General features: G+C 34.9%; 1 protein-coding gene across 3 annotated transcripts in view; it reads right to left on the bottom strand.

The window, feature by feature from the left end:
• Positions 1 to 6,104: 6,104 nt before the first annotated feature.
• The window catches only part of LOC136024796 (fibroblast growth factor receptor-like 1), a 71,376-nt gene continuing 64,147 nt past the window's right edge, over positions 6,105 to 13,333 (bottom strand). For all 3 annotated transcript variants that reach the window (XM_065700264.1, XM_065700263.1, XM_065700265.1), the window contains exons 9-10: positions 11,832 to 12,052; positions 6,105 to 8,387 (exon numbers count right to left, since the gene is read on the bottom strand). In XM_065700264.1, coding sequence (XP_065556336.1) covers positions 8,122 to 8,387; positions 11,832 to 12,052 — 487 coding nt within the window. In that variant the 3' untranslated portion in view covers positions 6,105 to 8,121. The remainder of the gene's footprint in view (positions 8,388 to 11,831; positions 12,053 to 13,333) is intronic.

Raw genomic sequence — 13,333 nt, 5'->3', positions numbered from 1 at the left:
TTGTCTATAGGTTCATGAATATACTTACCATCAAAAAGTGTTTGCTTCAGACTGTCTGTAGCTACCTCATCGTTGAACTTGTACGTTTGACCTTCATCTTGTGGAAAACAACACCTGGTCTCGATGGAGCAGTATTATATGAGTAAATATAAACATTAATGCCTTCATTGCATGACTGGATGGGACACTGTGCATTTTATAGAGAGATAGCTTGAAATTTACGAAGGGGTGCTTTCCGCTCCAGCTTTCATCTCAGAATGAACTGTTAGATGTTCTGTTCCACGTTGTATAATTTTTGTAGAGAATAAAAGAGGTGCCAAAAAAAGAACAATGGGAGGCGCATGTCTTTGCGCGTGTTCAAACACGTTTTTAAATGTACTACTTGTTCATGTATATACACGAAATTTATTCTTGGATTGGCTATCAAGGAAACCTCAATTTTTTGAACATGTTCTTCCCTATAAATTTTTTCATACAAGTACTTTTCATAGAAATTGAAGCTTCAACAATGCCTAAAGGAGGAACCATCTTCAACGATGCATATATTGCAGCATCTTTTCAAAATTTCTAACCGCAAACTCTTCAGAGACCACAGGGTAGAGCCACCGTTGTCACCCTGTGTGCCAACTTGTGTAAGAAGAACCAAGTAATATGATTTATGAACATTATCTCTTAGGCTTTCGGGCTATATTGATCGCGGAGGCATACGGGGTAGACGCATACGGAGGCCACAGGGTAGAGCCACCACTATCGCCTTGTGTACCAACTGGTGTAAAAGGAACCAAATAATATGATTTACGACCCCTATCTCTTAGGCCTTGGGACTATATTAATTCCGGAGGCATACTTATTAAATCTTTTATTTTTTCATAGAAAATGAGTATCTCAAAAGGTTGATGCAATGTCATGGGACTTATCATGAGGCCATAGGGTAGAGCCAGTGTTGTCGCCTTGTGGGCCAACTGATGTAAGAGGAATCGAATAATATGATTTACGACCATTATCCATGGGACTCATGGGGAAACGGGTACCAGAAAATGGTAATGCGAGAGCCTCCTTAGTCTCAAATTACTTTCAAATCTTAAGATGAACAATAGGCCTTTTAATTTCGATCAAATTAGCTCCCTTTCAAGTTCCGATTGTCGCCCTTACATCAGAAATGGTCAGAAATTGTCATTTTTTAATTAATTAAAATAAATAGGAATGGTAACTGCAAAATAAATCCCATTTTGAATCGATCTTCTGATATCTAAAAAGTTAGACACTGTAAAGTTGAACTGCCAATCTTCACAAGCATAAGAGTAACAGCTCTATATAAATTATTTGTCATATAAATGAGCAAACTAATTTGATATGTTGTTCGACAAATAAATCAACACATTGTTGCTAAATTTAAGTAGATGGTTTTTAGAGCTAAAGCTATCCAAAAAATATGGTGACTGATAAAATGTATATTGAGTAAAGAAGTCTTCTATAATGAGACAGAATGCGTTTCTTAGCCTTTTACGATTTTATCCTGTGCCTATTGTTACTGTTCAAGTATCATGGATTCAGCTGGATTCAAATAAGTTCATTCGCAATTATTTACGTGCAACTCTGTTATGGAGAAAATCCAGTGTTGTCACATGAAATTCAAGCAGCAACGACGAAGTATTTGCTTTCAGAGTTATGCAGTGTCATCTTAGAAAACTCCTTCTAGGGTTCTAATAGAATTTAAATACTTTGGCAGGCCTTTAGTATAATAAAAAAAAAAATTCCTTTTAGTTGTAAGTGCTGTAAAGTTGTAAGTTTTTAGCAATGGGAATTCCAGTGGTGGAATTTTTTATTAAATATTTTCTCGTTTTACTGTTAAGATTAAATTGTATAATAGTTATATTTCCTAAATCGGGTATAAATGAAAATGTTTTCTCTCTGAACAATTGTTTTTTTTTTTTTGAAGCGTTTTAGAAATTGTTGGCTACTATTGTCCGTTTTTCGTTCTTTACTAGGTTCTTTCTATGCGTCAATACGTGGGAATCTTGTTTTAAAAAGTATCTTTGGTTGAAAGATCATACCTAAATCCAAATTAGCGTTTAGGGGAATTTCCTATAAAATATAAAAACGTGTTTTTGAAACCATTTTTTTTTTTTTATAAATTGAAGCAGGTTGATTAGCTGCTTAGATCCTGCTTTATAAATTGAAACTAATGGGTTTTATTTCCAATTTTCTGGAAAGATCCAAAGAACTACTGAAGCATTAAAAACAAACAAAAAATGATGCGATGGGACAGAAGTTACAAATACAACATTTTTCAAAGAATTTTTAAAAGCTTGTCTAGACCTAACAGAATTTGACCTTTAAACTTCATTATTACACTCGGAGGTTGGCTAGGAGTGACGAGGACAATTCTAAAACTGTCATATGGTGGAAGATGCGTTCTATATGATTATTAAAAAACAAAAAGTTTTTCAACTCTAAAGTAAGGAGCAACATTAAAACTTAAAACGAACAAAAATGATTACGCATTAAGGTGGGTTCCCCCCTCATCAATACCTTGCTCTTTACGCTGAAGTTTTTTAGAACTTTTTGAAAAACTCCATATCTTTCTAATTAAACGACTCTTGTGTTTCAGGAGTTTTTTTTTCTAAGAATTGGGACTTAAGTGTAAAGAGTGAGATGTTGAAGAAGCGACAATCCCCCTTAATAATTGGTGAGTGATAATTTTTATGTTTTTAAGTTTAATGTTGCTCCTTACTTTGAGTTGAAATTTTTTTCAGTTCGTTTTTTAAATAAAGCCGGAAAATCCGACTCCCTCTTGTCGGAAAGATCCTCTTGACAAATCAATCCCGGTGAAAATTTACCTATAACGATTACCATTAACATCTCCACATGTACAATTCAGTTGGCAAAGCGAAGAGATAAAACTAATTTCGTGTAGGAATTCTGGCAAATCCCCCAGTCTAAAATTGTTCCTGAAAAATTTACCTCCCCCCCTTGAAAATTCCCTCCCTATGTAAAATTCTTCCCGTGGACAGTCCCTAAACAGAAAATTAATCCTACTCCCACGCAAAAATGTATGCATGCTTCTCAGTGACAAGTTTTAAACATAAACAATGAGCAAATTTTATAACTTAAAGATCTTTCAAAAGGGGCTGTAAAGGGTCAAGTTATCTTTAATGGCATAGTTACTATACCTTTCAACTATGCTGAGTAATATGGCTATCTCAAAATTTTGATCCAACGACTTTGGGAGGAAATGGGTGTGGAAGGGGGGCTAGCCGTCTTCCAATCTTTTTGGTCTCTTAAAAGGGCACTAGAAATTTTGATTTCCATTTGAATTAGCCCTCTACCGATATTGTAGGCCCAATGATTCGATGTGATGACCCGTGGGTAAAACGAAAAAACACGCATCCCTGATCTTTGTGTTGGCAGGAAGTGCAAATTCAATAGTTTTGAATTCTGCTTGAACTGAAACTGCTACAACATTCTCTAATACGCGCTGAACTTGATGCTGTCGTTTTCATTGAGATTCCTGGACTTTTAGGGGATGTCTCCCTTCTTTTTCAAAAATGAGACACATTTCCTCAAAATTTGTAGCCTTTGATGGGTGAAGTTAAACCTGATGAATCTTGTATATTTGGAATCACCTTAATAAGCAGCTTGTTTTGATATACCCTCCATATCAACGTTTCGTTTTTTAGAATTTCGGGTGCTATTGAACCGTGTCGCTCCCTACTTACAGTTTGTTGCCAATAATATTTTGATAGTGGATTTTCAAGGGAATCAGCTTTAATATGTCACCTGATACCAGGAAAGCAATGGCAAAGAAGTTCAGCAATAATATTGCTCTTCTCGAACTCAACACCCCTATTATTTATTGTCAACTCCGTTATGGCACTCTTTCTAGTTCTAATTATTCTTATTAAATTCAAGCTAGTTTGAAGTAAGTTTTGTTTATCAAATGGGTTTTATCATTGATTTTTTTTTCACTTATTATAGGAAATTTATTTCGCATATTTTATCTGTTGAAACTCAATATTACGAAGGGTATCTTGTGCTTATTGTATTAAGTCGATTTTTTTGCTACTAGATTTAAAGTCTTTGGATGTAAAGTTTTATAAGGGCAATGAAGATCCAACTTTATTCAACGTAAAAGTATGATGAAATCCGGAGCGTTTACAGGATTTACACTTTGGAGGTGCACACCAACTAAAATAGTGTTTCCTCCTCATTGATTTCTTTATTTTCTTAGCCCCAATAGTTAGTGCAACTTTCAACCTTATTAGGCATGCACATGCCTCTGCCATTTCCCGGTGGATCCACCCGCTGAAGCCTGTATGAAATTTGTCTAAAGCACCACTTCTTTATTAACTCCAATCCGGTGTAAATCACTAATATTTGACTTTAGAATTGTTATATTTATTTGTGATTAATTTCTACTTTTTGTGAAATCATATTTATTTGATTATTTGAAATTATTTGGTTCCTACAAACCACTGATCTCGTGTACATCCGTTCAGCTCGATAAGATTGGTTTTTGTCTCTTAGATAATTTGAGACAATGCAGAATTCAGTTTTGTTGTCTTATCAAGGAGGCACACTCGTGCCTCTATAAAGAGGCGACACACGACAATGTTAAGCGATCTTCGGTTCCAGTGGTCGCAGACGGATGGGGAGGGATGCATTTCGTAGCCCGAGCTCCAACTAAGAAACCTGCAAAATTTCATCCCCCTCCAACTTTTCCTTCATGGGGAAAATATGGCCGAAAGTTTCGACCTGTCAACCCAAGCCCCCCTTTAACGTTGTCCGATCGGGCTGAAATTCACAAGTTAAGGTCCCCTAGGGCCCAGGAGCTTATCCGCGAAATTTCAGCTTGATCCGATAACTCCTTCCCTGTTTTCCAGAAACCACGCATAGCCACTTAAAATTCATTTACTTTTTTTTCCTAGACGCCTACAGGTCACATCCGACATCGGATCTGGGTGTACGAAGACTCATTCGATGCGGAATTCTCCGAGTAAGTGCCCATGAAAGTTTCGTAGGAAAATCTTAACCCCCCGAAAGTTTCGACCCTCCAACCCCCCCCCCCCCCCACCCCTTTTAACGTTGTCCGATCGGGCTGAAATTCACAAGTTAAGGTCCCCTACGGCCCAGGAGCTTATCCGCGAAATTTCAGCTCGATCCGATAACTCCTTCCCTGTTTTCCAGAAACCACCCATTAGCTATTTAATTAACGGATTTCTCTCCATAAGAGCCCATGTTAATTTGAAATTTTTAAAAGCTATTGAGAAGTTATATTTACACACATGCAAGTTATTAGCTCAGTTGGTAGAGCGTGAGACTTTTAATCCTCGGGTCAAGGGTTCAAGTCCCTTACGGGCGGTTTTTTTTCACAACATCAAAAAAATTTTGATAACACCTGGACAGCTTATCATTTGAGAGATAACAGAATATTAGCTTCTTATGAGCAAAAGAAACATTTCGGTCATTCTATCTATTTTTTTTTCTATTTTATACAATGATTTAAAAGCGGGGGGGGGGGTTCCTCTCCTAATTCCTGTACGAGGAGTACAGGAATTATTAAATTACATCCACCATGGATTGTAGAAAAACGTACAGAAATAATATGAAAAAAACTTCGTTTTCTTAAAGAGTTAAAGAGGCTGCGTCCCAAAGTCGAACCTTAAAACGTACAGGAATTAGAAGAGGCAGTTGGGGGGCTGCCGCCCCCCAAACCCCCAGCTTTTAAAGACTCTTTTGTACAGGTTTTTTTTTTGGGGGGGGGGACTTCATTGTTACTAATTACTAGTTTCGGCGCAATGGTTCTCCTGTCCTCTTGTGTTTAACATTTTTCGAAGTTATTCCATTATTCATTCATTTCAATTTTTTTTTAATTAAAAGAGGGCCTTTCCGAAGCCAAGAGCTGGGGGTTAGCAAAAAAACAAAAAACCTGTACAAAAGAGTCTTTAAAAGCTGGAGGTTTGGGGGGCGGCAGCCCCCCAACTGCCTCTTCTAATTCCTGTACGTTTTAAGGTTCGACTTTGGGACGCAGCCTCTTTAACTCTTTAAGAAAACGAAGTTTTTTTTCATATTAATGACAATATAGCACAAGGATAATATTCAGATGAGGGTGTAAAACCTTTATTGAACTTTCAAATAATTAAAACGTACAAATAGAGTTTCTAAGGTTAACAACAAGTATAATATAGGTTTCTATGACAGTTTAAATGTCATACAATGCGTCGATTGGTTAATATATGTTTCTATGACAGTTTAAATGTCATACAATGCGTAGATTATTAAGGCAAATCTATTAGAAGCTGCAGATAAACGCCCTGAAATGTTTGGTACTACTATAAGCCGATGAATCATTAATTATATTAATGACTTTTCTATTGATCACTTTGGCTATTAATTACAAAAAGCAAAACATTATAAATTCTACTTTCGCTTATTTAAGCGTCGTCTTTGAAACAAATGCTAATGTACCTAGGCTATGTTTAATTTTCAGAAATATCTTATTGGCTATTTTTCATGATTAAAATAAAATGTAGGCTATCTCTAACGAGTAAAAACCTCTGTTATGTTTTCTTTCCAAAATTATATTCAATGTCCAATGCCAAGATTAGTTGGAATTTAGACAATTATATAAGGTCAGTTTTAATATACTTTTTTATGTCACTTTCAGAACATCCGTTTAAGGCATGACTAATTAAAAAACTACTCTTATCAGCTTAACTCTAAGGTTCGGAATTTGTTTGCATCCGTGCTAAACAACATTCTGTTTTCGAGATACTCATCCAGCATTCAGAACCACTTGGCGATTAATTAGTATTAGTATTCCTTTCTCTGTTTGGGATTACCATTAAAAATTTCATGGTACATCTAATTATTTTACGCTTAGTGACTAATATTACCAAAAAAAATCTTCAAGGAAAGATCCTGTTTTAGACGTCAGACATTTTACTTTTGGAAATAAAATTTTATCCTTGGGCCCAATTACTAGTTGTAAAAGCTAGTTAGCCTGTCATGATCTTGCCTGATCGGGATTAAAGCGCGTTTCAACGCTAAACTGGTATACGGACTATCGGGGGAACCAAGCATAGATGGCTCTTTATTTGGTTAGTGAGCTTAATGTCTATTCATTCACTTATATTTATTGCAGGACTTTGAGCTACCTAGAGAGAACTGACTCTGCACACAGAGACCTAGTGCAGTCTCCTGTGCAGCCAGAGGTGAAACTCTTTCAGTCCTATGGGACCTTTTTGGCAAAATTTTTCTTTCTTTCTTTTTCTTTGGCAGGATTGATCAGTCATTAGAAAACAAGAAACTAAAAATTTCTAGTGATCATCACTGGTCTGAATTCTTCAAGATTTGAATACGAAAATGTTACAGCTGTAGTGCATAAATACTTAGGATAAGTAAACACTTTCTAAACTGACTGTTAAAATAAATAGAACTGCATAATTAATAAGATCACACATCTGACTACTATTCACATATTTAACTTACGGATAAATTACGGACTAGATTAACCACCCAAAGCTTTTGCATACCCAAAGAGCTACAATAATCATTGCCCTAGTGGCTATATATTTAAGTGCATGACCATGCACATACAACCTCTATATCTTCCTCTCCTTTCTAACTCTAAATTTTAATGAAAAAGTTTTTTCAACAGATCTTGAACGACAATGTAATTTTCATATACTTCTAAGGACACCAACAGGAAACAGGCAGAGAGAAGCTTCAGCTCCCCCAACCAGATCATTAATATATTGATAATACGCAGTTTGTAACTATCGGGAAAAAATACTGCAGCTTTTTTTGCCAAAAAAACAACTCTCGAATCTTTGCCACACACGGCGAAAAATTTAAGAGGCTCGTCCCCTCCCTTGTCGGAACTTTTGTGGATGCCCTTGCATACCTATAGCAAGAATGATCTATGTAACAGCTTCTGGCTATTGTAAATCACATCTTTTAAATACAAGAATGCTGACACTCAATAATTGAATTTTTCTATTCCGATGAAAGGAAACTTATGACCTCTGCAGTTTGTTCTTCTTTTTTCGAGTTTCGGGCGTATTTCATAAAGAAAAAGTATGTTAGTCATTTTGGCCTAAATTTTTATGTACCTCTTTTTCAAACATACAATGACCTTGAGTCTTCCTTGTGTCTACTTATGGAAGATCCATTGTCGCAGATCTTTTCATATTCGTATTCCAAATCACAATGCATAACAGATGAAGGTATACTACTGACGCTACTGTTTTGGGGTTGCCTGTATCCCACTGGAGGTGTTGAACATTTTTGTGTTAAGCCTTCTTGCAATAGTGATGACTGAGATGTTATTAAACTTCCAGAAGTTGCCTTAGATGGCGGAGGGGTACAAGGACCCTCTGTTGAATCTAAAAAATCAAGGAATTATTATAAGTTCGCTTTTAACAGATCAGAGATAAATGACGAATTAGATCAACCACCCCAAAGACTTTGAGTACCCGAAAGCTACAGCAGTCATTGCCTTAGTGGGTATGTATTTAGCTGCATTTAAGTGTTATAGTTGTATAAGTGCTATTTTGATATCAAAAATTAATGTGGAATAAAATTAGTTAACGAGGGCAAATACAGTTGAAAATAAATATAGAAACATGCTTGAATTTTGCCTCATTATTCTGATTCTATTATGATAGGTTACATACCGTTTTAAAAGTCTACTACTAGTACTAGGCTAGTACCGGTTTAAAACCCGGTCCATTTACTTTCGCTATGTCGTTTTCTTGACTTTCCCCCCCGTTTTTTGTGATGGGTTATAATAAATATGGAAATATGCTTGAATCTTGCCACATTATTATGCTTCTTTTATGTTTTCATGTGACTGGTGACTGCTTTAGCATTGATTGAAAACTGAGACGTAATAGATTAACAGTAAGTAATAAATTGAAAGATTAGTGTAGTCGGTCCATTTACACAGAAGCAGAGAATTTACTTATAAAAAATGTTGTGATTGACAAATTTTTTGTTTCTTTTTACTGATTCAAAGTTCCATTCGAAAGAACCAGTCAGGTTGTGCATTATTTCTAGGGCTTAAAATTTGATAATTAAATAATTTGAATATAGCATGTAATTCTTACAAAGATATATCGCAGAAATAAACAAATAGAACTCAAGCACATTTTTTAGCACGAAACATCAATATTTTTTCTTCTCTTTGGTGAGAATCTCAAGGAAATTTAGAAAGTCCAGTGTCTGGTGATTCAGGCTTTGTGCTGGCAGGGATTAATTTCATTGGGAGTTTATATGGTGAGAGGCCACGGGGAGGTAATTTGCACGGGTCACTCTGTGGTGCTGGGAGGTTATAGGGCGGAGAGCTTAGGCGTCATGATTTTCTTGAGAAGGTATGGTGGATGAGGAGTTCTTGGGAAAATATGGGGGGTTTTCAAGGTGGGGACTGTTATGGACTCGCAATAGATATTTGATTTAGGGTGGGATAAGATTTCACCCATCTGCTTCTTTTTTTCCAAGAAAAACTGCATTTCTTATTGCAGAGAAAATATGTACTATCAACTGTAATATAAGAAAAACAGAAATATATAATATAGTTGTGAAAGTCGGGATAACACATAGAAAAATAATACCCAAACAAATAAAAAACAGGAGTGAAGAAGAAATGGACCTCCTTTGAAAAAGTATTAAACATTGAATTAAAATTGAGACATTTTGTAGCTCATCAGGGCTTAAGGAAGACTTTTTGTGTCGTATTTTAGATTGAAGAAATTTCCCACTTATGATGTAAAAGCCTAAGATCCACCTTGATACTTTTCTGTTATCGTAAAAACGATTTATTAATTTATTTTACATTTATTTAGTTTAATAATAACTTAAATTTATTAGTATTTTTACCTTTCTTAAAAACATGTATCGTATTTCACAAAGAAAACCTTTTCATAGGTTTAATGTAAAAGCCCAAGATTCACCCTGATATTTTTCTTATATAGTATTTCTATATATCAAAAAATAAAGAAATTAATTTTAGTTGATTGATTATATTCTGTTTAATTATTATTAATTGTAAATTCGATACTATTAATTATAAATATAGTTAATTATTATTTAATTAGTTATAACAATTAGTTAAAGATAAATATCATAAAGGATACCTTCACCTTTCTTAAAAATATGTAGCTTATTTTAGAAAGAAAATGCTGTCCTGCGATTTATGCAAGAGCCTAAAATTCACCCTGATATTTAAAATTTTGACATCTTTAACTTAATAAGTAGTAGGTACTGAAGGTACTAAAACAAGCAGTGTAGACTTCCACTTATCGGATATTGCGGGTGTTAAAGGAATACATGAACACAAATTACTAAGCTGTTAAGCACAGTGTATAGTTGTTTAACTTTATCGGAATTTGATTATTGTCCGATTTCTTAAAATTAAGGTAAAAAATAAAGGTCAATAAAAAGAAAACTGAATCTACAAAATTAAAAAGAAAAACAGATATAAATCGATTTTATACCTAAGAATTTGTTTCAAAGGGAGAATGGAATAATATTTTTTGAGGAAAAAAGATGATGAAAAAATTAAAGTGAAAAAAAAAACATTTAAAAACATGCTGGCTCCAAAATCTTATTATTTTTCCTTTTTAAGTTTTTCATTTCAGTTTGCCACGGAATACTTGTTAGGGTTTAATTTTAAAAATAATTTGACCATATTTGCATTTGTCATTTTTTCTCTTTTTTTTTTTCTTTTTCGTTTCATTTGCTTTGAAAATAAAAAGGCAATATGATTTTAGATGTTATTTATCAGGGAACAAAGGATTAGATCCAAAATTTAAATAGAAATAAAAACTAAATACATTTGCAAAATCTGTTGTAAAATAAATGAAATCCTCATTTAATTATACTTTATATTTTATTTTTGCTCATATGGCTTCCTAAAGTCTGTCCTAAAACTAATAAAACACAGTTAATTCGTTTTTCAACGTTTTCGCAACAGTCCGAAAATCTGATATACCTGTTTTAAATTTCTATTCCAATAGAAAAAAGAATAACGAAAAAATTGTCTCTATTTATTGTCCATCCTTATTTTTTCTTTTTATTAGTTTAACTTGTTGTAACTTACTGACTTTTTTAGCCTGATTTTTAGACTATTTTCTCGGTTATATAAATACATATGGCATCTTTTCATGATCTTAGAATCACCCTTTTCATCCCAAATGATACTCCAGAGTTTTTCCTCACTAGTATTACTTCTAACAACTCACTGCAGCACCAAGCCGCCCGAAGTTAACAAAGCTGCGTACGCTGCTCCCCCGCCTCAAAATATTCAAAGGCTTACTCTTCACCCCCTGCCAAGAAGTTTTAATTTCGTTGAAATCCCTCCTTATAATCTTTTCTCTCCCCAATCGCGGACGATCTGTTTTTCGTTTGGCCCTAGATGGATGGCCGAAAAGAAAAACCATTGGCAAACTGTCAACCTTCATCGGAAAAATGTGTCCTAGTCATCTCAAACTTTCTATTACTAAAGCCATAGAAAAAACGGAAACATTTGGTTTCGCAGGCACGCCAGCTGGTAAGTCTTAACTATACTGCAGAAAAAATAGTTTGTTTCTAATGATCTGAATATTAATTTGGAATTTTGATTTAACAATTTCTACCAAATTTCTATTTTGTATTTTTCCTCTTTTCTTTTATTCACATTATACTCCGTTTTTCATGTGTATTATAACGGGTTATAGATAAATTCAATTCAATTCAATAGTGTAAATAAACTTTGTGATTTTTACCAGTTTTTTTTATTATTGATATTGATCTTTTTATTAATCTCTGGCATTTCGTTACTGGTAACTTACCTTTTTGGCTGCAATCGTGGAAAAGAGGAAACTGATTATAAGAATAAGTGCGACTTCCCCATGTGCTCCTGGTGTCACTTTTCTCATTATTAAGGTTTTCCAATTTACTTTTTACACAAGACTCATCAATATGAATATTCGGTCCAGTTATATCCTTGCTACACCTTTCAGTGACCTGTATCGGCTTGGAACTTGTTCTTATGTAATGACAGATACAACACCTAGAAAATAACATTTTTTGACGCCTAATTCAGGAAGAACAGTTTTACAAGTAATAGCAAGAGCGCCAATTAGACTGGGGTAGTTTGCCCCCTCCTTTATTTAAAAAGTCCAATTTCGGTATAAGCTCTAAGTGCTTACTGCATGATTTTGAGTTCGACGACGATATCGCTTTTGCTGCCCATTGCCAGGATGACATTCAGCATGATCTGAATAAACTAGAAGTGAAAGCTACCCCTACTGGTCTATAGGTTAATGTAGATAAAACAAAACGAATGTCAAATGGATTTGTAAGGACTCAGGTATTCAGTTGGAGGGTACTAACATCGAAGAGGTCAGAAGACTAAAATATGTTTGCAGCGCAGTGACCCAAGATGAGAAATGTGACATATAACTCGTGCTGCATGTGCATATTCACGTGCAGTATTTTCTCAGCTGAGTAGCATCTGTAAACGAAGAAATTACTCCCAGAAGCTGAAAATCAGACTATTTGGGAGTGGAGCACACTCTGTATTTATGTATGAATGCGAGTCATGAAGCCTTTCAAAAAATGAAAGAAACGATTACTTGGTTTTGAAAACAATTGTATAAACCCTATAGGCAAGTGTATTCTCCTGATGAGCCTTTGTGTTGGGTTGTTGCCTCTGAATTATTTGTCTTTAGTGTTTTTATTGTTTGGTAAATGACGACTTATACTTATTGACGACATGACTGCCTGTCCATGGATTATTCTTTATGGTTGATTGTGTATGGCTATGCTGTTTGACCTATGTGATTGTATGGATGAGTAGGGTTAAGGCCTTGTTCATGTGCTGGTCTATATTAGCCACTAATTTAGGAAAACAGTTTTCCCTTTCTCCTTCTATCTCCTTTCTTTTTTCTTTTTTTTCTTTTTTTTCTTTTTTTTTTGTGTTTGTGCTGTTACATTGATGATTTCTCTTTTCATTATATAATTCTTGTGATCCAGTTTACTGACAGAGCGACAAATTTCCAGATAACAACAGATATTGAACAGCCACTGGTTACCAACAAGGTTAGAATAAAGAGATGGAGATACTAGGGGTTATATTATCTGCCTGAATGAAGGATGTCTTCCACACGATGTATGGTATTGGACCCTACTCGGTCTTCGAAGGAGGTGAAGATAGCGGAAAACACTAGGTTGGTCCCTGGAGAAAGAAGCAACAAGCCTTAAAACTACCATGAGTGAGCTCTGGTCCCCGGCACAATATTGGTTGAATTGGAAGTCTGTCGTTGCTGCTTTGTGTGCCTCGTGGAAATAC

Source organism: Artemia franciscana, chromosome 3 (genome assembly GCF_032884065.1).
Source record: "Artemia franciscana chromosome 3, ASM3288406v1, whole genome shotgun sequence".
NCBI lineage: Eukaryota > Metazoa > Arthropoda > Branchiopoda > Anostraca > Artemiidae > Artemia > Artemia franciscana.
Note: the sequence above shows the minus strand (reverse complement) of the source record. Positions and strands in the feature narration are given on the sequence as shown.